This window comes from Tachypleus tridentatus, chromosome 2 (genome assembly GCF_004210375.1).
Source record: "Tachypleus tridentatus isolate NWPU-2018 chromosome 2, ASM421037v1, whole genome shotgun sequence".
In the NCBI taxonomy this organism is placed as follows: domain Eukaryota; kingdom Metazoa; phylum Arthropoda; class Merostomata; order Xiphosura; family Limulidae; genus Tachypleus; species Tachypleus tridentatus.
Window position 1 is genome coordinate 78736552 of NC_134826.1, and position 20199 is coordinate 78756750.

Here is a 20199-nt window from a genome sequence, read left to right on the forward strand (position 1 = left end):
GATGATGAGAAAACCCACTTGTAGAGAAAATTATATATGTAAAAATGGCTGGTATGAATAGAGAAAGCACTATGTAGAGAAGCGAATGTTTCAACCTTGTTTGCTTCTCTTCAAACAAGATCGAAACATTCACTCCTCTACATATTGCTTTCTCTACCCATACCAGCCATTTTTATGTATATAATTTATGTTACATGATTCTTAACAATATTAGAGAAAATCAACAAGGGAAGGCTTTCAGTAGTTTACAAGCAAGTACCTCTTTGAAATTCATTTTTATCCAACAAGCAAAATTTTCACCCATTATATCATACAACATAGTAAGAATAAGCATAACTGAAATTATACACATTCTAAGATAAACTTTTAAATTCATGATTTGTTTCAGAACATTGTACAAAGTTACATAAGGGATATATGTATAATTTTTATAGCTTTGAACTATTAGACCAGAGAACATGCTGCTAGTCCAAAGCACCTAATGCCAACTCTTAAACTACCTTTGTTTGGTTTAACATAAGATTTAACTGTCACTCTTATAATGCACCAACAGCCCCAAAGTGCAAGCATATTTTTTGCAGCAGTATGTTGCGAACTGTAAATTCTCTGACTCACAGTATGGGTATGCTAATCACTAGAGCATGCCAAGCCCCTTTTAGCAACTGGTTCTGTTCAGTTGTGAAAACACTGGCTTCTTTTAATTATCTTTGTACCTTTAAAAAACTGTCAAATCTACATTTCTCAATAAATTGTTGGGATTTGTTAACTGCAAGATTATTGTAGAAAACTTCTTACATGTACATAGTTGTGTGTCAATCAAATACAGGATGAAATACCTACGGTAGTACAAAATTAATTTAAAGATTATGGTTATTAGCACAATATAACATGAAAATACCCATTTCTTCAAGAACTAAAATAATAAGGTTACAATCTCTCTATCACCCTTCCTTAATTTAAAACTGTGGAACCTATTAGGATCGCACACACACACACACACACACACAGACTTCCCATGTTTCAACAGTGTCTGTTTTTCGAGATCAAAAGCATTCAGGATCATAAAATAAGCACTGAAAATCCAAGATAAAAATACCAATTCCTTTTAAAACACTTGGATATTAAAAAAAAAGTTTATTTAAGTGAGGATTTCTCAGTACTTTTGTACCTACTATATTTGGAAAATGTGCGTATTTAATTTGTGTGTATTTACATATAGAAACTTCACTTGATCCGTAATTTGTTACTAAAAACTCATGACAACATACAGAGTAAAGCCATATTTCAGCTTGTTTAACAACACAAAGTCACATGCAGGCAATTTTTATAATTTCTTCTTTTACTTTAGAAAATTTATTGACATTAACTTTACATAACTACTCATTATGAACCTCTTAAAATTCAACTTATGTTTTGTGAATATTTGTTATGACATCAGCATCTTTATTGTTCAAGAACTTAACACATATTACAAATAGTTTAATAATTTTAAAAGTTATTTGATTACAAGAAAAAAGTTATTTTTTTAATGATCCAAATCCAGAGAAACCCATCATGGCTGCTACATCAGGATCAACATCTTGTTCACCTGATTCCTGAATTTTACGTTTTCTGTCTCTTCTCTTTTCTTTCCTATATTCTTTCAGTCTCTCTTCCTGAAATGCAATTCAAGACTAATAGCAATACACAAGTTTTATATTTCCATTTATTTATTTAGGTGCACAGGATTATGCTATCACTGCATAAATTATTATTCAAGATTTAATACTTTTAAGATATCCATGAATCAATATAACTTCCTTAGAATGTTGTTCTTACTAGTTGTCTCCTCTCTTTCATGTTAGAATTGATTTAGAATAAATGAAAACTTAGTTGAACCTCTTTCAAGGATAAATGTTATAGTTATTCCATCATTTATTAATAAACTAGTTCACAATTTATAAGATATCATTCTACTTTGTGTAATTTCAAGTCAATATGTCTCCTCCATAGAGGTAGGTGCAGAAGTCTCTTTATACAGAGAACCATAGGAGAAGTGTAACAAAGAGTTTATTAAAAGGTAAATACATACTTTATCACTAAAATATAGAATTCAAATATGAAACTTTGCCTAGAATACCAACATTTCAGAAAGTAAGAAATAGCATTCTTCCTGAGCAAGAAAAAAAATTACTGAGAACTCGAATCAAACTACGTTACTTGTTCAAAGAAAAAATACTGAAAGTTAATGGTTATGTTATTCCATCCACATTCAAATATCCATAAACACTAAAACTTCCAAACTACACAGGTTTTCAAACAAAGCAGGGTTAGTGAAACCATTCTCAGGTGAGGGTAATCATGTTAAATTTATGATGTCAGAACTGATAATTTTATTTTGTTTTAAACTTTAAATAATGAGTTCACATATGATTTAGTTCAATTAAGCTGCAAGCTAAGTTAATTATTAACCCTCTCCATACGAACAGTTAACTGTTAAATTAGGATTGTAGGTAAACAAGTTTATCATTAATATATGTCAATAAACATGGCTTGAAAAATTGTTTGTGTGAGAGAATGCTTCCGATTCCCTGTTTCCCACTTCAGTATTTTCTAACTTCAAAAATAATTATGAGCAAAACTATAACACTCGAACAATCTATCTCCTGATTTAAGATATTAATAAATTTACCAAATCCACCAGAGTTTGTTCACTAATCTAGTTAACACAGGTAGGGACATTAATTACCAATGAAAAGAATATTTAACTCCAAGTAAGTCTTGTAATTCTACATTCAGTTTGCCACCTATTATCCTTCTGTTGAAAGACAACTGCTTGATTATTGTTGATTTGACAAGGTTCACATAATTTAAAATTACTTATACCTTATTCAGAGGGCCAAATAAATTCAAGAAGTTTTAGGACTTTCTATTATAGTGTTTGATTTTTGTTGTTATTAGATGCATATTTGAAAGCTACATAAATTTTCTTTTTTGACACCCAAAATAGAGAATATCAAATACTTGTACTTGGGTGCACACAATTCAAACACCCAGTGAGTATGAGAAATCCTTGTTGTTTTTCTTAATGCATATCTTTATTATTACATTTTTTTGATAAAAGTAACTAAAATAAATAAACTTTTCAGCTTAGCTTAACTAAAATTTAGTTAAAAAATGACAAAAAATTAAACTAGCTCAGTACTGGTGTGAAATATGACACAACAACACATGCTTGTTTATATTAGCTCTACGGGAAACAGTTACTGGGTTCCCATTGTAATATGTTATTTTAAAAACAATGATTACTGCTTCAATGTACAAAATACAGCAATAATAAAACAAACTGTTAAGTACTTGGAAAAAATGAAGAGGTAAAATGTTATTATTTTATTTCAAAATTTTCAATTTTTCATTTCATTTCAATGATTTCTCTGGAGTTAGTGTCGAGATATAGAAGATAGAGATGCAATATTCATTTAAGGGATTCTATAGGTTATGCAAAGCAAATGACATTTCAAACTTTACAATGAAAATAAGTATTTTTAAAATTTTTTTTATTCTTAGCATAAACATAATCTTCCAGTCAGGCTGATTTAATAGGACTTCAGAAACTCACAGAAATAGCTTTAGGAGAAATACTTTATTAATATGCTCCTCAGGACCCAAGAGGCATCTTTACACTACAATCTGTTGAATATTAAAAGTCAGTTAAATATAGGAGTTCCCAAAGAAGGTCATTTTGGACATATCTTTTTAAGACAACTTTAACACAAGTTTTTGTTTATTAATTTATAATTTCGTCAATGAAATACTACATCCTCAAATCTTCAAACTAGTCAGTATTAAGGTCTACCTGCTGGAAATAAATTTGGAATATATATAAATAAAACCACATTTTCAGCATCATTAATTAAGCAACTGCTAACCTTTTAATGCTCAAGCAACTGCTAACTTTTTAATGCTTATGTTGTAACTTTATGCTCAGCTTTCAACTGAGATACAAAGAATTTCACCTGCAATTCAGTAGGAAAGGCTGAATCATCACAATAGTCAGCAGTAGGAGCAGCAGAGAGGTATACTTTGAAAGAAACTACAGGCATAATATTGTACTGCTTGTTGCACAATAATCTATCAAGGTGATTCTAAATGGTTTTTGAATACTATGTGTCATCTGGAGACTTCCATACTTCTTGTGGTTGATTGTTAAGCTCCTGATGTGCTGACAGATTTCAGTCACCTTATCATTTCAAAGCATTTTGTGGATTCTCAACACTAAACAAGTGTGAGAAATGTCTTCTTTTTAACCAATAAAAATTAACAAAATTTCAGTTCAAATTCAGAAAAACCATATTGGGCAGTTTTTTGTTGTTGTTTTTTTTTCAACAAAAATATTTCTCACTGTTAAAAAGAAATGATTTATTTTGTGTGTATGTACAACAGGACTGAAGTATTTACTAAAAGCTTGCAGATTTTTGCTAAAATATGTGTAGTAAGTTCAATTATAGTATGCATAGTGCTCATGAAATTAACTTCTTTATTATAATGTTAATTAAATATATAGATAAGCTTTGTAAATAAGATTCACAACTGATTTTTTTCATATAAAAGAGTTTGTGCATCAGGATATAGTTGTACTACTGAAGGAAAGTGGTTTAACCTGCTATGTCTGAATTATGCAGCATTGTTTTGCTTATAAAGTTGTATAATATTACTTATACCATTTCTTACTGTAAATTTTATGTTTTCTAGTTTGTTTTTTGTAGAAAATTTCAGAGGCAAATTCATTATTATTTTAATAAGCTTATAATTATATAGTTGAGGTAAAACTGGGATAAATGCTCAAAACCACTAACATATCTGTGATAGTACCATGGTTTACAGCTTAATCTTCCAATCACTAAGTTTCATGAAAACAGAGAAAAAACACAAAAAACTGGACAAAGAATGTGCTGCTCTAGATCTTAAAACAAGTCAATTAGTTTGCTCATTCTGTGTACAGTAGTACTTAATAGTAGGGATGATAAGAATTCCAAATAATTCAGATGCAAACACACCACCCTATCAAATTCTAAAGCAAAAAACTCACCATTCAAAGTATCGGTTACAATATATTATATGAAATATACTAATAATACACTAAAAATGCCACTAATATATCCAGTATGATAACTGAAAAATTTCAAAAACAGCAACTTTTTCATCTACTACCTACCAACCTGATCACATCAGTGGTTTGACAAGTCTATGGGTATTGACTTTTAGTGTTACAAAAAAAATCCATATATATAATATACAGGTATAATATAAATGGTAAACATGCACATACTTAAATATCTTTTCAACCCAATGAATGGCACTACACATTGATGGGACTGTTTCTAAAGGTAAAGTACATACTTTATACAGGTATAACATTAAAAAGTAAACAAACAAGAGTATTAAAATGAAGTAAGGATCCTTTTGTCAAATGTAACTAAATAAGAAAAGCAGGCCAGATATACAGTTTCATTGATTATCATAATAAAAGTGGAGCCAAAACTATAAGGGTTTAAGGACTTGATATTTTCCCAAAATGCCACCTGTTCATCCCTTTGAAGAAATTACAACTAAAATCAAATGCAAAGCAACAGAGGTGAGTGTACAGTTGTACAATATAGTAAATAAATGTATACTATTATGAAAAGTTTTCTTACAAACATGTTTTTTTACCTCTTCCCTAAGTTCTTGAATCCTTTGTTCCAAGTCATAATCTTTTGACTTTTCTTCCATTTTCTTTTTGTTCAATTCAAATCTCTTTTTTACTTGATCTAACGAAGATCTTTCAACACGCATGGACATTCCCAAGTTCCTCTGGTCTAGAGAAGATAAAGAAAAAACATTACTATTTATGACAAGATTGTATGATTTTTCCTAAAGGAAAATATACTTAAAATATTGTTTCTATACTATTAATCCTGAAATTACTATGTGAAAAGTAATTAACTCTCTAATCATATAATAATATATACAAATGTTACATTTCACAATACAATTAAGAATAATTAAAGTTTATAACATTATAGCTATGGCAACAATAAAATCATGTGACAGAATGATGTTAGTCCTTATTCATTTCACTGTTATACAAATAAGTTACCAATCATGGAATTCAAATGCAAATGCTGGTCATTCAGTACAAGCTATATACATATAGTACTACATAAAGGTTTAAGGACGAGAATATTTTTGTCACTCATTCCATTTTATGGAGCTATTTTTCCATGTCATTAGAGAATGTAAATTTAAACACTATGGTAATGCTTCACTGATCCCTATTAATAACTGAATGAGCCACAGTGAGAATACTTATTCTTTAAAATTCCCAAATACTTGTACCAATGGCATGTTATAAGGGTTTTGCTTGAATGAGCATACTGATCAAATTTAGTCTTAACAATACAGAAAAAGACTAGCATATGATACTGATATATGCTAGATCAATTTAAAAGCACTCCACAAATAAACCTTGATAAAAACAATGTTTATCACTACATATTAAGTTTTATGTCATGCCATGGTCCAAAAAGCATAGATAACTGTCAGTACAGCAGAGTTCACATTAAAGCTTTACACTATGATGGTTGGACATTTTGAGAAATTGCTATAGACTTGAAATGCTTCCCAAACACTGTGAAGTACATTCTAGATCACGAGACTGAGACAAGTAAACTTAAGAGTAAGAAAAGAAGCAGAACACCTAAACACATGATACTGATGTTAAGTATTTACTTTCAGATAGCCTTCTGGACAAAAGAAGACTATCACCGATCTCAAGCATGTGATAAATAACTATGTATCAAATAACAGAAAGTGATCAGATCCAGTGTCAAGAAGACACAACAAAAATGAAACATCTGATCATGAAGCAATTAAAAACCTTTCTCCAATCTCAACCCAGTTGAGCAAATCTGGAATTTAACAAATTAAAAACTTGACAAATCAAAAGTTACTTCCAAAGAAAGTTTATGGGAATGTATTAGATACATCTGTAGTAAAATCCCAAAGAATACTTTAATTAAATATGTTGCAACAATGCCTGAAAGACTGTCTGCAATTATTAAAGCAAAAGTGACGCATACAAAATATTAACTGTTTGCTGTTTATGTTGTATTAAATATGAAGATTGATATAATATTGATGTTTCATCTGTGAATTACCTTCCACTGTTCTTTGAAAGAAACCTGAAATATGATTTTTGACAGTGTTCTAAACTTTTACACAGTGCTATATATGTATTCATAGTAAGCTCACACAAACTCTTCTTAGAATTAGTTACTCCTTTAGAGTGAACCACAGAGCTCAAAGCACCTGGAAGTTCATTCACATGAAAAGCTGTTGAAATATCAGGTCAATCACTGTAGACTGTTGTAAACTGCCACAATGTGGAATGGTTTTCTAACTAATAATGCAGGTGCTCAGACTTAGATAAGACAAATTAGCACCCATAACATTTTAGCATACAGATGTTAAACTTCACAAGGCTATTTTCTATGCTATACACCTAATGGAATGCATTCCTTTCACAGAAAGGCATCAAATACCTTACCAAAAATTCATTCCAGTAAACAAATGACAAAAGACAATATGATTATGTCTTAAGTACCAGCTACATGTACTTCCCATGTCATGTAGATCTAACATGATGAATTTCATTCAGTCACACTGTTGTCACATAAGTTTGTACATTTTTGAACTATAGCTAATTACAAACCACCATGATAGTGATTCATCATAGGCCTCACAGAGAAATTTGCTTAAATCTGTAATAAAATATTCTGGCAAAAACTACCTTAAAAAGCAGACTTATTCTTGAAACAACACTCAAGACCTTCCTCTTCAATAGTTAAGACCACCCAAATACTGATAATAAACAAAGTAGGTGATTTAATAATTGTAGATAAAATCAAAATTTGCCCATTTGTTCATATTATTATTACCGCTTCACAAGCCTAAGGCAAAAGTAACTGGGCAATTTGCAAAAACAAAACCTAAACAGGTATACAATATGAAACTCTGTAAATGTACTTCACCTATTTGTTTTCCACAGTGATCATAAATACACAATAAACAGCAGTTACTTCTGTATTCAATGAATGTTAAATGCATTTACACAAAATCTTAGACACAAAGTACCTGGCTCAGTATACATTTAGTTTAAAAGACAAAGCTTTACTTAGTGTCTTTTAGACATTATTTGTTTTATATAAAAAGGCTTCTTTTTTAACTGGTAAATTTTATACATAGTTAGTGAGGCTTGTGTCTTATTCTAGGTATATCTAGGAGATATCTTTTCATAATGCATTTTAGACAACCTGATAAGACATTAGCAACAGGTGTGCTTTTCTCCAGAGTTTATGATACATAATTTAAAATAAATCCCATAGAAATCAGCACAAACAGCTTTTAAATGCCATCTGGAGAGAAATTATTGTAATGCATAATAACAAACAAAACTATTTGGGCAAGTAACTAAAAATACAGCAAGAAATGGTTTATCCAAATTAACTTTGGCAAATCACAGAGGAGTTAGTTATGCCTACCTTGACAAAACTGTAGTGTAAACACTACCATGAAAGCAAGAGCAAAAAAGAGTGATGGAAACATTCAACATCAAAAGAATTTTTAATTTATTCTAATTCTGTCAAAATGTTCTTCATACAGTCTCAGTTCAAAAAATACCAATACTTAAAATCACTTAAATTATTATTTTCCACTGCAAACTTTCTTAAAGTACATTTTAAATGTACTACTTATGTTTTTTAAACAACTATCTCCACATGTTCTCTTGGCTTGTCTCTCATACTATAATATTTTCACCTAATTTTAAAAATTCTATATCAAGCCATCTGAAATGAAACAAATGAAAGTAAAAAGGTTTAGAAATAAAATACCATACTTACGTTTTTTTCCATTGATGTGGTCTAGGAAGTTTATAGAATCTTTCACAACACAATCACAAACATTGCAATAATACCTGAAAAATTAAAAATAAAATTAACAAAGCAAACAAAAAACAAAACAGCATGAGTCACACTTATATCATAGCAGACAATTAGCAACATTTGCTCTCTGATTAGTACAATGCAAATCCCCTCACATTGAAAAAATAAATAATGATAATACAATAAAGTAACCAAAGCCAGTTATTTATCCTCTAGTCAAGAATCAAAATTAGCACTACTGCAAGGTAGCCTTAGTAGCTTTGTCAAAACAGAGACAGGGCAAACAAGTTTGGTAGCAATGGGAATCAAACCTAAAATCTTGAAATTATGACGTATCCCCAACTCCCACTGAATTGCCAGGCCATGGTTGGTTCAAAGCCGAACAAACATGAAGTAAAGAAATACAACTTATAATGCTAACAACCAGTTTTGATTCCCAAGACCTAAGAAGGTTGAAACCTTGTTCTGTGCTTTATTTTAATTAAAGTGCTAATACCCATACCAACCTTCTTAAGAATATATTTTTAATTCAAGTGGGTTCCCCATCATCACAAATTAATTTAAGTTCTGTCACCCAAACAACATTGCAACCAAGCATGAAATTTTACAAAATTATTATCCCAATGTCAAATTACAGCCAATGCAGCTTTAATTCAGTCTAATTCTGCATGATATTATGTATTGTGGACATGTTTGTTTCACAAGTTTTGAGGTTTATGAGATTTATGTGGAACCCCCAACTGAAAAAAGATTTAAAAACACATAATAATAATGAAAACTTAAGATTTTATACTATAATACTCACATTTTACTCAGTACTTCTAGGAAGTATTTATTTGCCTTAACCTCACACAACTGTTTCAACTATAGTATTAAAAGGCAAGATATAATCAACCAATTTTCAAGTTCACATGGCAATGATGGGATTCTGTATTGCCATTACATTCACCATAACTGGTCAGCACCTCTGAGGATTTTAGAATCTTCCATTACATTGGGTAAACAGCCTTTAACCAAAGAGTAATAAAACTGTCACTGGCATTTTCTAAAGTTAACTTCTTTTCTTGTGATACAATTATAATCACATACATTTATGGTACTTGTATAGTTCCTGAACAATGTGAAGCAGATGTCACAGTAAACAAAGAGAATTTCAAGTTTTATGCACTGAGAACAAAAATATGTTAATTTTATACCAACATAATATAAAGCAACTGACAATAAATTAATGACTATTACTTCTCAACTGAATAAAGAATTAAAAAAAATTATTTTGTCAGGTATTTTATAATAAATCTATTATCACCATTGCAATGTTGAGTTTGGCACAAGTTAACATGCTGCAATTTCTAAGCTCTGCCATCACATTTGTATTTATGTGAATATTAAACATCATACTTTTAACAAGGACTTTATAACATTAAAAACTGTACATTTCAAAATAACTAGTTATACATATCTAACAAAATATTGTGATATTATATTACTTGCATTGGCACTTCTCTGTGTACATGTATCTAACTTTGCTGATTCTTTTAAAAGGAAGATTTACCTCACTGTCTAATACTTGGAACACATTTTGAGGATTTCTATAACTTTTACAGTTTTTTTTTATGACTCACACTAGCTCTATAAGTATTGTAGATATCATTAGTCTAGTATAATTGTAAAAATTACATGTGAAAATCTGCTTAGAAAATATTGTGGCCTTACCCTCCTGACTGAGAAGGTGGAGTAGTTTTAGTGATTACTGTGGTCTTTCCAAGTTTAGAATCAAGATCAACCTATTAAATACATAAAACATTCTATTTACTTTACTTAAACATTTTATAAAACAAAGTTGCATCATGGATAAAGAATTGTAACATTTTCCTTATCTGATAGTATGAGTAAATTGTTTCAATGTACTTTTTTATTTCTGTCAACAAGTGATGAGTGATTGTGAATATTAGTGTTATAATTACCAAAGAATTACCCCAAATAACTATTTAATTACAAATCAAATTAATTACAGGCAACCAAATTTCAAGCATTTTAATTATTTTAAATTGATTAATCAACTTTAAAGCAACAAATATGTTTAAACTATTTTAACATAAACACTGGAATTATGCTGAACTCCAAAATTCTGTAAAGACAATCACATTCAAGAAATATATACCTCATAATGGTACAAGTTACTTTCACTTTGATTTTGTTACTTTCTTTTACCACATGTCAAACAGATAATTTCTTCATCTAATACCAGAATTGGCTCCAAGCAAAAAGAATGTCAATCAAACAGTCCTCTAATATAAGTAAGTTCATTTTTTTGTTAATTAAGGCTCAAATTAGGTCTCCAAATATTATTTCAAACAAAGGAAGGACCACTTCCTTTGAGAAGTAGATTAAAAACACTGTATGCAATTTAAATTTGTATGTTTTTTTCAATTCTAAAGTATAAGGCTCAAGGCAGTCACCTGCTATAAATGAAAATGGAGAACAGTAAACATCATGTAAAGATATTCAAATAATTTGCAAAATAATTTGTTTATAAAATAATCCAATTAATTTGATAAAATAATTATAAACGTCTGTGGCAATTGAGGCAATTTTAAGTTGTTTACTTGCTTGTCCATGTAGATTTAGTGGATATTTCTCAGAACAATGAATATGCTGGATTATAAATTTACTTGATAGATGCAGAAAATGAGATACCAAATGGATTTACCATTTTAAAGCATTTAATGCAAAGTATACTTCTACACATTCAAGAACCTTTAGTTCCTTACCATCATGCTTGATGACAGAGCTGCAGAAAATACAAAATTCTCCAACTTTTCCATTAAACTCTTTTCTTTAATTTAAATCAGCATGCTATTACTTTTATGTCTTTTTCTCACTAACCTTATAATCTCTTGGTTTTAGAAGCTCTCTTTTAACTGGGGGAGTTTTTTCCAAACCAACAATATCATCATCTAGTTCTTCCTGAATTCTTTTCTGTGCCAAATCTTCAAATTCTTTCAGGTCCCACTTGCGACGATGGTCATCTGGTCTCTGCAACATACATTTAAATATACAAATATTTCAGAAACATTAGTTTAAAATTATTCACAAGATCTTTTGACAAAATAATAGGACAAAAGTGTATCAGCCATAATACCAACAAATATAATTAAAAAGACATGTTACGACAGTAGTGTGTATATAAAAAATAAAAGTTCAAAAAAATTCTGAATTTTGTTTTTTACAGAAACATTTAAGGAAAATATAAGTTGAACATCAGCATTGTAAATAATACATATAACAGAGATTTTAAATCATGGTTTGAATTATGCACTTGTAACAAACAAAATTAAAACAAGCTATCGCAGAAAACAAATTAACCTACTGCATTTTTTCAATTATAGTTTTTAAAAAAAGATCAAGTAAAAACTCCTAATAAAATTACATGATAAATTACTAAGTTTCCAGAATAAACTATTTACTGTGGCATGTTAAAAGAGTCACAAACAGAGATGCAATTTGGTCACAGTACATAATTAAAACTTTAAAATGTTTAAGAATGTTGAAAAAAAAGCAAAATTGAAGGAATTTTTTTTTCTAAATTATATTCATTTAACATGTTTAAACAATAATCCATTCAATAATTCAATGTTTTTCCTAATGCAATTTTTTTTGGTGTATAATAACCAACCACACTAGACTTAAATTTCACAAAAATAAAAATCTTTATGAAGGAACAACATCCACATAAAGATCCAAATCATCAAAGGTTAGGAGCAACACAAGATTAATCATGGGCTCATATCTAAACAAATATACTGATATACAGCAATACACAGTCACCTCCAAAACCTAGGGTTCATTTTACACCCCACATTGCAGCTTGTATCCTGGGATTCTTGAAGTTAGAACAGAATTTCTTATTTTACATTTTAGTTTTGTTTTAGCTAGTTTTTGGTTATAACAAACTAATATAATTAGTCAGGAGGTTTGGATTTGCCATTTTTAACGAAGTTCTTCCTTTTGCTTTTCTTTTAATTTACCTAACACTATCAGTATTAATATTCTCTAAACATAATACACACACACACTAAAAAAAATAAATTGTATCCTCCACGTGTGAAATTTAGAAAGGACTAGCAACCTATGTCTAGCAGCAACTGAGTTCAAAGGTTGTAGCAAGAAGAAAATTGTTTACTTTACTTCAAGATTTACTGTTCTATATTTCAAGAAATATGTTTAATAATTTATTTCTAAATAGTAATAACCCATATGCAAAAATAATGTATAATAACTGAAATGTGACTGTATATTACAAAATACTAGTCCACTAAAACACAGTCAAAACAAGGAAGATTAAAGGTCAGTTTTATATTATTGAATACATATAAAAAGTGCAAGTTATATAATGTTAGCTCGGCATCACTGGAAAGTTAATATAATAAATAAATAGAGTTCTGAGACTTAAGCTACTTGGATTAAACATTTATATTTTCATGTTATAATATGCAGTCATTCTAGCATGAAAAAAAGCATAATTTATATTTATTTCCTTTATGACGGTTGGTCAAGTGACAAACCTCACATATTAGAGTATAGAATATAACATAAAATATAATGTCTTACTGAAAAAAAATATCTGAAATGTATTTTGAAGGTTTTAGAAATTACATGAATAATATTTGACATTCTAGGGATAAAGAACAGTTTTCTTAATCATAGCAAGAAACCACTTGCACTGAGATTAGTACTGAAACACTTTCACAAATTTTTAGTAAAAATATTTCATTAAAAAAATCTGATTTTTGTGTACAAAAACTTGTAAACTGTACTAAAAGGCTATCAATTTTGTGAAGGTACACATGCTGTATCAAAAGTTATCGTGCAAACACTTAACACGTGAAACTGTGTAGAAACATTTGTGTATATTATAGCACACTCATCATGAAAGGGTTAACAGCTACAAAAGTGCCATGGTGCACCTAGTATAATTCCAAATGGTAAAACACATCTTCTCTAACATGGAACTGGGCTTTTAAAAATTCCAAAGAATATACTGTAACAAAAGCTCTTTCTTCAACCTCAATTCATCACTAGGTACACAAGTTTAGAATAAAGTTCATTATATCAAATGGTGATTGTATAAGTGTCACTGGAGAGAAATTTCTTTGAATTAATCTTGAAAACACTATCAACAAAGAATGGTACATTCAATTAATCAGTTACCTTCATATCCAAGATAACCATTTCCACTCACACAATAAACATTTCTAGGTGCAACAATTTAGGATTAAGATACAGTTCTAATCTTAGAATCTTGTATATGAAAATGCATCATATGCACAATGTCAGTGAAAAATTAAAAAATAAAAGTATAAATAATACCATACTATTAGTTTTCCCTATAAATTTTCACAAGATTTCTAAAACACAATAAACTACTTCTTCACTAACAATAACTGTCTTCAGATTTTATATAATAAAATAAAACCATTAAAAATTATCAATTTGTAATAGAAGATGTATCTTTATAAATAAATGTCAAAATGTACATGTATCTGTTTTTCCTAATCAATCAGCTTGAAACTTGACACAGTGATACAGTATGGCATGAGGACAGCCGTATTCAACTTATGAAAAATACCATTGTTGTATATCCCTCAACATTAGAATGAATTATGCAACCACTAATTGTTAGAACTCTTGAAAACAGTATATTTTTTGTTTTCAGTAATGGTACCTTTATGTTCTTCTCATCTGAGCCACTACCTTGTTCAAACTGTACCTTTTGTGCATACCTCCTTGATCTACGATTTTTACAGGTCAAAACCAGTTGTGACGGAAGTGCATTTGTGGTAAGTAACTGTGCCCAGCTCTTCTACCATGACACACTTCTGGTCCTTTGCCAGCTGTGTAATTTTTGTTTATACTTACATTGAGAGTAAAGTGTGTGGGTGAAACATCACAGGCAAATACTAAATATTATCTACTCCATCAGATACAGAGGGTTCAGTCTACTGCAAGAGTAGGAATTATGATAAATGTAGAAAGATATATGAGCTTGATACACATGTCCAAATACCACTTTAAGATTGTGAAGTATCTATATACAATGGGTTTATTTGCATCACATTCTCAAAACACCCCTAGGCTTATGTTCTAGCACCCACTACTTAGATCTTAATCATAAAGGATTCTCCATGGTCTACCATCCCAATAGCTAGAAGTGGTTAAGCAGCAAGGGTCTTAACATGCTTCATTCAAGATGGGGGTGTTGTGTAGAAAAGATCAGGAAAATGTTGCCAGATCCCCATCAGGCACCTATCAAAGTGAAATAGAAACCCTATAACCTGAACACTTTTGAAAGGTAGACCCATCATGAAGGTCTTTACAGGAGACAGTGCAATGGGTAAAAGCAGAATCATATTTTGAAAACCAGCAAGTGCTAACTAAAACAGCAGATAGATTACTGACTCTTTTACTGGCTCTCTCCATGGCAGTCCATAAAATGGGTACACACTGGATTGGGCTATTTAACATTTTATAGTATTACTGCAACACTAGTGATCTTAGGGAAGATCCCCAACTCACAGTTGGTTCTCGCTGAGCCAAGATGGATAGATGATATGAGAGCTTTTGGGTAACTTGACTCAAAGCAGACCTTGGGTATGTTTGCTTGTACAAAGTTAAACACAATGGGTTATTTGGGCTCTGCCCATCAAAGGTAGTGAAATCCAGTTTCTAGCATACAAGTCCTCTCAGACTTACCACTGTGGAGTTTGAGTAAGTATACCCTAGGAGGCAACACTGTCTACCTTATATGATAAAACAAAACAATGAAAGTGAGGAGAAAATAAGTAAAAGAATACTCTCACCTGTTTCAGGCACAGGGTCAACTGAAGAATAGCCATTCATGACAACATGTATACTACTAGAGACATAACAACCACAAGTTGTAAATAATGTAAGATGAATGAGTGAAGAGTAGTCCACATGCCAGCATGGAGGAGATCCTCAAGGTGTCAATGGAGAGATGCCAGAGAGTGTGTCAGAAGATGAAGCTAGTGAGAAAAGAGAAGAAATGGTTGACTATTAACTACATGCAATACTTAATAAAAGATTCAAATGAGTTGGAGGATACAATTGGTAAGTATGAAGAGAAACAAATGGCACTAGTAAATGAGGGGTCTCAATGAAAGAAAATATGATGTTAGAAACCCCTAAAGCAGGATATATAGAAAAGATAAAAATGAATAGCCTAGACAGACTACAGAAGTATGTAAAGAGTGGAATATCCATACACAAGATATATGGAGGGGGAAAAAAAAGTGAGAATGAGAGACAGCCTTCCCGAGTATCCTGAGTCTTAGAAAAGAAATAATCAGGGTAGAAACAAATGTGTTGGAAAGGGATTCAAGCAGAGTTGGTAAAGTAGACATCAAAACAATAATAAACACTTGTAAAGATAAGATGAAAAGAAAACTATGAGATAAATAATAGATGAAGACCAGAAAGAGGTTTGATAAAAAATCAAGAGTGAAGGCATGAATAATAACATTCAATACCTTATTAAATAATTAATTGGAAATAGATGGCATGTACAGTAAGAGAGTGATAAGGACAAGGGAGTGAAGAAAAACAATATGGAATTGGGGAAAGTGGAATGTAGTGGACAGAATAACCCAAGACCCACCACAGCAGAAACAAACATAACAGCCAATGAAACTGCTTCAGGAGAACTTAACATGCAAAAAACATCTCTACTCCATGTCATTCCTAAACAGCTTTATATGTATGCCATCAGCACTACAACTAAATAATAAACCTAAATGAAAAACATTTGCAATGAATCTTCTTGATTGCATAGATGAAGACAACACCTCTCTAGCTGGTGTACTGTTTGGTAACGAGGCTATATTTCATACCTCAGGTAAAGAGAATTATCATAATATCTGCACTTGGGGTTCAGGAAATCTCCATGACATCCATGAAATTGTGCATGACATCCCAAAGGTAAATGTGTGATGTAGTCTCATATATACAGGATTTGGTCCTTATTTTTCTTTTTGCTGAGAGCACTATTACAACTATTATGTACATTGACATAATAGGATAGTCTGTGCTCACACAACTGGAGGAAATGGAACCACAAATAATTTTTTAACAAGATGGTGCTCCACCTCACTGAAGTTTGTAGTCAGATGCTTCCCAAGATGATACACTGAGGCAAGGTGGGCCAGTTCTGTGGCCTCTGCATTCGCCAGACATCATTTCACTGGAATTCTTTCATTGGAGGTAGGTTAAGAATATCATGTATTGCACAGCTATAACAAACCTCATAGAACTAATGATCAGAATAACTCTTGACACATCCCCTAAAACTGTGAACTTGTTGCAGCAAATGTGGATGAAACTGAACATTGTATACATGTGCTAAAAGCCACTAATGATACACATGAAGAATTCTACTGAGAAATATATAAAAACCAATTTGGGCTAAAAATGTTGAATATTGCATGGTTCTACTTCCTTAGTTATTTAATTATCAAATTTTAAAATTTGAAAGATAACATTGGACCATCTTGTATGTACCTACATCCACTGATCTAGTCACATAACAACATAAATTATACTCTGTGGGTGTTTAATTATAGCAAAGCCAGGCTATCTGTCTAGTTTACCAAGGGGAATCAAACCCTTTATTTTAGCATTATATATCAATAGACTTACTGCTGTACCAGCGAGGGACTCATAAATGATAAACCTAATTACAAACACACAATGTAGTCTTCTTCTACCAGTTGTAGACAATAAGTCTATAAGTATTAAATTAGTACTATTATTTCACCTTGTTACTGTTACTTTATTACGTTAGGTTAAATTCTGAGACATAATTTATTAACATTAGTCGTTACATTTTTTTGTTTTCATAATTTACAACATATGCTTTAGCTGCTATTTTACATTTAGCAAAGGCTGACTCAAGTTAAATGAATAATAATACAAGGTATTAGAGATCAATATTATACAATTTTTTTAGAGGTAAAACCAATAATATTTAAATAACTAATAAAACTTGTGTATTAAAAGGTACTAGGCCTAATAATGAAACTAACGTAAAAGTGCAAGCTGTAACAAACTTTTACTCATTATGCTTAACTTTTCGATAATCAAAATATATTACTTTTTTTTCTGATTCGCCCTTGTCTCCTTCGAAACAAGCTTTCCATGTTATTATTTCATATACAAAATAAGATTTTTTTTAAAATTAAACATTCATTCCCTAATACACTTACACTAAAAGAAGCCATCTTCTTCTACCTGTATAGTACCACATTTACAAAGTACAAGTTCCTTACGACAGGTATGGTAAGAAAAAACATTTAACTACCAGTAGTAAACAAGAAGCACCAACTGACCAAAGATATATGCACTGCTGGCCAAAATTTTAAGGCCAATGAATATGAAGAAAAAATATGCATTTTGCATTGTTATACTCAACCATTTATTTGAGTACATCTTCGAAATATGAAAATAAAAAAAGGGAAAATAAAAAAAACTTTTTTAGCATTTAACAGAGCAAATGTGAACAATATGAAATTAGCCTAGATACTAGCTGGCCAAAAGTTAAAGATCGTACCAAAAAGAAGTCATAAACAGGGTAGGAAATGCTTAACAGGAGGTCTCATAAGTGAGTTGCACGGCCGTCATTGCGAATAACTTCAAACATTCGCTTTGACATGGTCGATACAAGCATTTGCAGAAGGCCGGCTGGAATGGTATTCCAAGTGGTGAAGATGACTTTACGAAGATCATGCACTGTTTGGAATAAACGTCCATTTCTATAAACTTCCCTTGCTATCCACCCCCAAAACATTTTCAATGGGGTTCAGTTCGGGCGAACACGCTTGATGGCCCAAAAGAATTACGTTATTTGCCATGAAAAAGTCCTTTGTCCTGCGGGCATTATGGGTTGCAGCGTTGTCTTGCTGAAAGATCCAGTCATTTCCACACAAGCGAGAGCCTTCAGTCAGTAAGGATGCTCTCTCCAACATGCCAATGTAGCCAGCTGCTGTTTGACGCCCCTGTATAACCTGAAACTCCATTGTTCCATGGAAGGAAAAAGCACCCCAGATAATGATGGAACCTCCTCCACTATGTTCTATAGAAAATGTCTCCAGTGGTATATCCTTATCGTGCCAGTAACGTTGGAAGCCATCTGGATCATCCAGATTAAATGTTTTCTCATCAGAAAACAAAACCTTTTCCCACTTTTCTATGTCCCATGTTCACTGCTTCTCAGCAAAGTTTAACCGAGCTGTTTCGTGGTGTGAAAGGAGGCGTGGCCTTTGAAGATGTTTACGGTTTTTAAAGCCTTTCTCTTGTAGATGCCGTCTTATTATTCTTGAGCTTCATTCTTTGTTCGTAAGGGCCTTAATCTGGTTCGACGATCGGCTGGTGTTTTGCCGGACAACCCGTCGAATCCTCCTGCTCAACGCCGGAGAAATTTTCTTGGGCTGACTACTTGAAATTCTCGTTCCGTATCCCTCGAGGTCTTTTAAGAAATTTGCAACAGCAGTTTTACTACGCCCAATATCACCAGCGATGGCACGTTGAGTGACACCGTGCTTTTGCAGCTCGACGATTCTGCCACGTTCAAACTCTGTCAACTTTTTAGCCTTTGCCATGTTTTTACCCAATGTAACACAGGAGATGTCAGTGGGAGATGTTGACAACACTAATGCCTGAACACAAATGACTAAATTTCGTTACGTGTTTACCGATTAACGCTTCGTTTCAGTATGGCCTTAAACTTTTGACCAGCTAGTATTTAGACTAATTTCATAGTGTTCACATTTTCCCTATTAAATGCTAAAAAGTTTTTTATTTTTATTTTCCATTTTCTTATTTTCATCTTTCGAAGTTCTACTGAAATAAGTTTAACAACGCAAAATGCATATTTTTTCTTTATGTTCATTGGCCTTAAGATTTTAGCCAGCAGTATATCTAATGACCTTGTAAAAGTAATAACGTCTGAAATTAATTCTTTGATGTTTAACAGTTCGTAAAGCTCGAAATCAATAAATGTTTCTGGTCAAATATTTATAGTTTTTTACTAATAAGATTTTATCACTATTATAGTTTCAAAGCTTATAGTATTTTGACTGTAGCGGCCAAACAATATTCTATATCTATCTCTTTACGCGTCGATTTATAGTCTTTTAGGCGAGGTTCCAGAAAGTTCATCAGG

The 20199-nt window shown here is 31.4% G+C and overlaps 1 protein-coding gene across 3 annotated transcripts; it reads right to left on the minus strand.

The window, feature by feature from the left end:
* Positions 1-1321: 1321 nt before the first annotated feature.
* Positions 1322-18413, minus strand: LOC143244305 (zinc finger matrin-type protein 2). 3 transcript variants are annotated; one of them, XM_076488719.1, is made up of 7 exons: positions 18245-18413; positions 15824-16009; positions 11850-11999; positions 10677-10747; positions 8922-8995; positions 5692-5837; positions 1322-1655 (listed from the first exon to the last, which is right to left on the minus strand). In XM_076488719.1, the coding sequence occupies exons 2-7, from the start codon at positions 15857-15859 to the stop codon at positions 1518-1520; spliced, it is 615 nt and encodes a 204-aa protein (XP_076344834.1). In that variant the 5' UTR covers positions 15860-16009; positions 18245-18413; the 3' UTR covers positions 1322-1517. The 3 variants fall into 3 exon arrangements, with proteins under 3 accessions (XP_076344834.1, XP_076344836.1, XP_076344835.1); XM_076488721.1 differs by having other exon boundaries at positions 5676-5837; XM_076488720.1 differs by lacking the exon at positions 15824-16009 and having other exon boundaries at positions 18245-18411.
* Positions 18414-20199: the final 1786 nt, after the last annotated feature.

Bases quoted from the DNA above. Each gene is read 5' to 3' on its own strand.
- LOC143244305 (XM_076488719.1), bottom strand. From the start codon at position 15,859: ATGGCTATTCTTCAGTTGACCCTGTGCCTGAAACAG. The intron at 5,838-8,921 runs GTAAGTATGGTA...TATCTTCTCTAG, and splicing joins CCACATCAATGGAAAAAAAC to ACCAGAGGAACTTGGGAATG. The intron at 1,656-5,691 runs GTAAAAAAACAT...ATTGCATTTCAG, and splicing joins TTCAAGAACTTAGGGAAGAG to GAAGAGAGACTGAAAGAATA.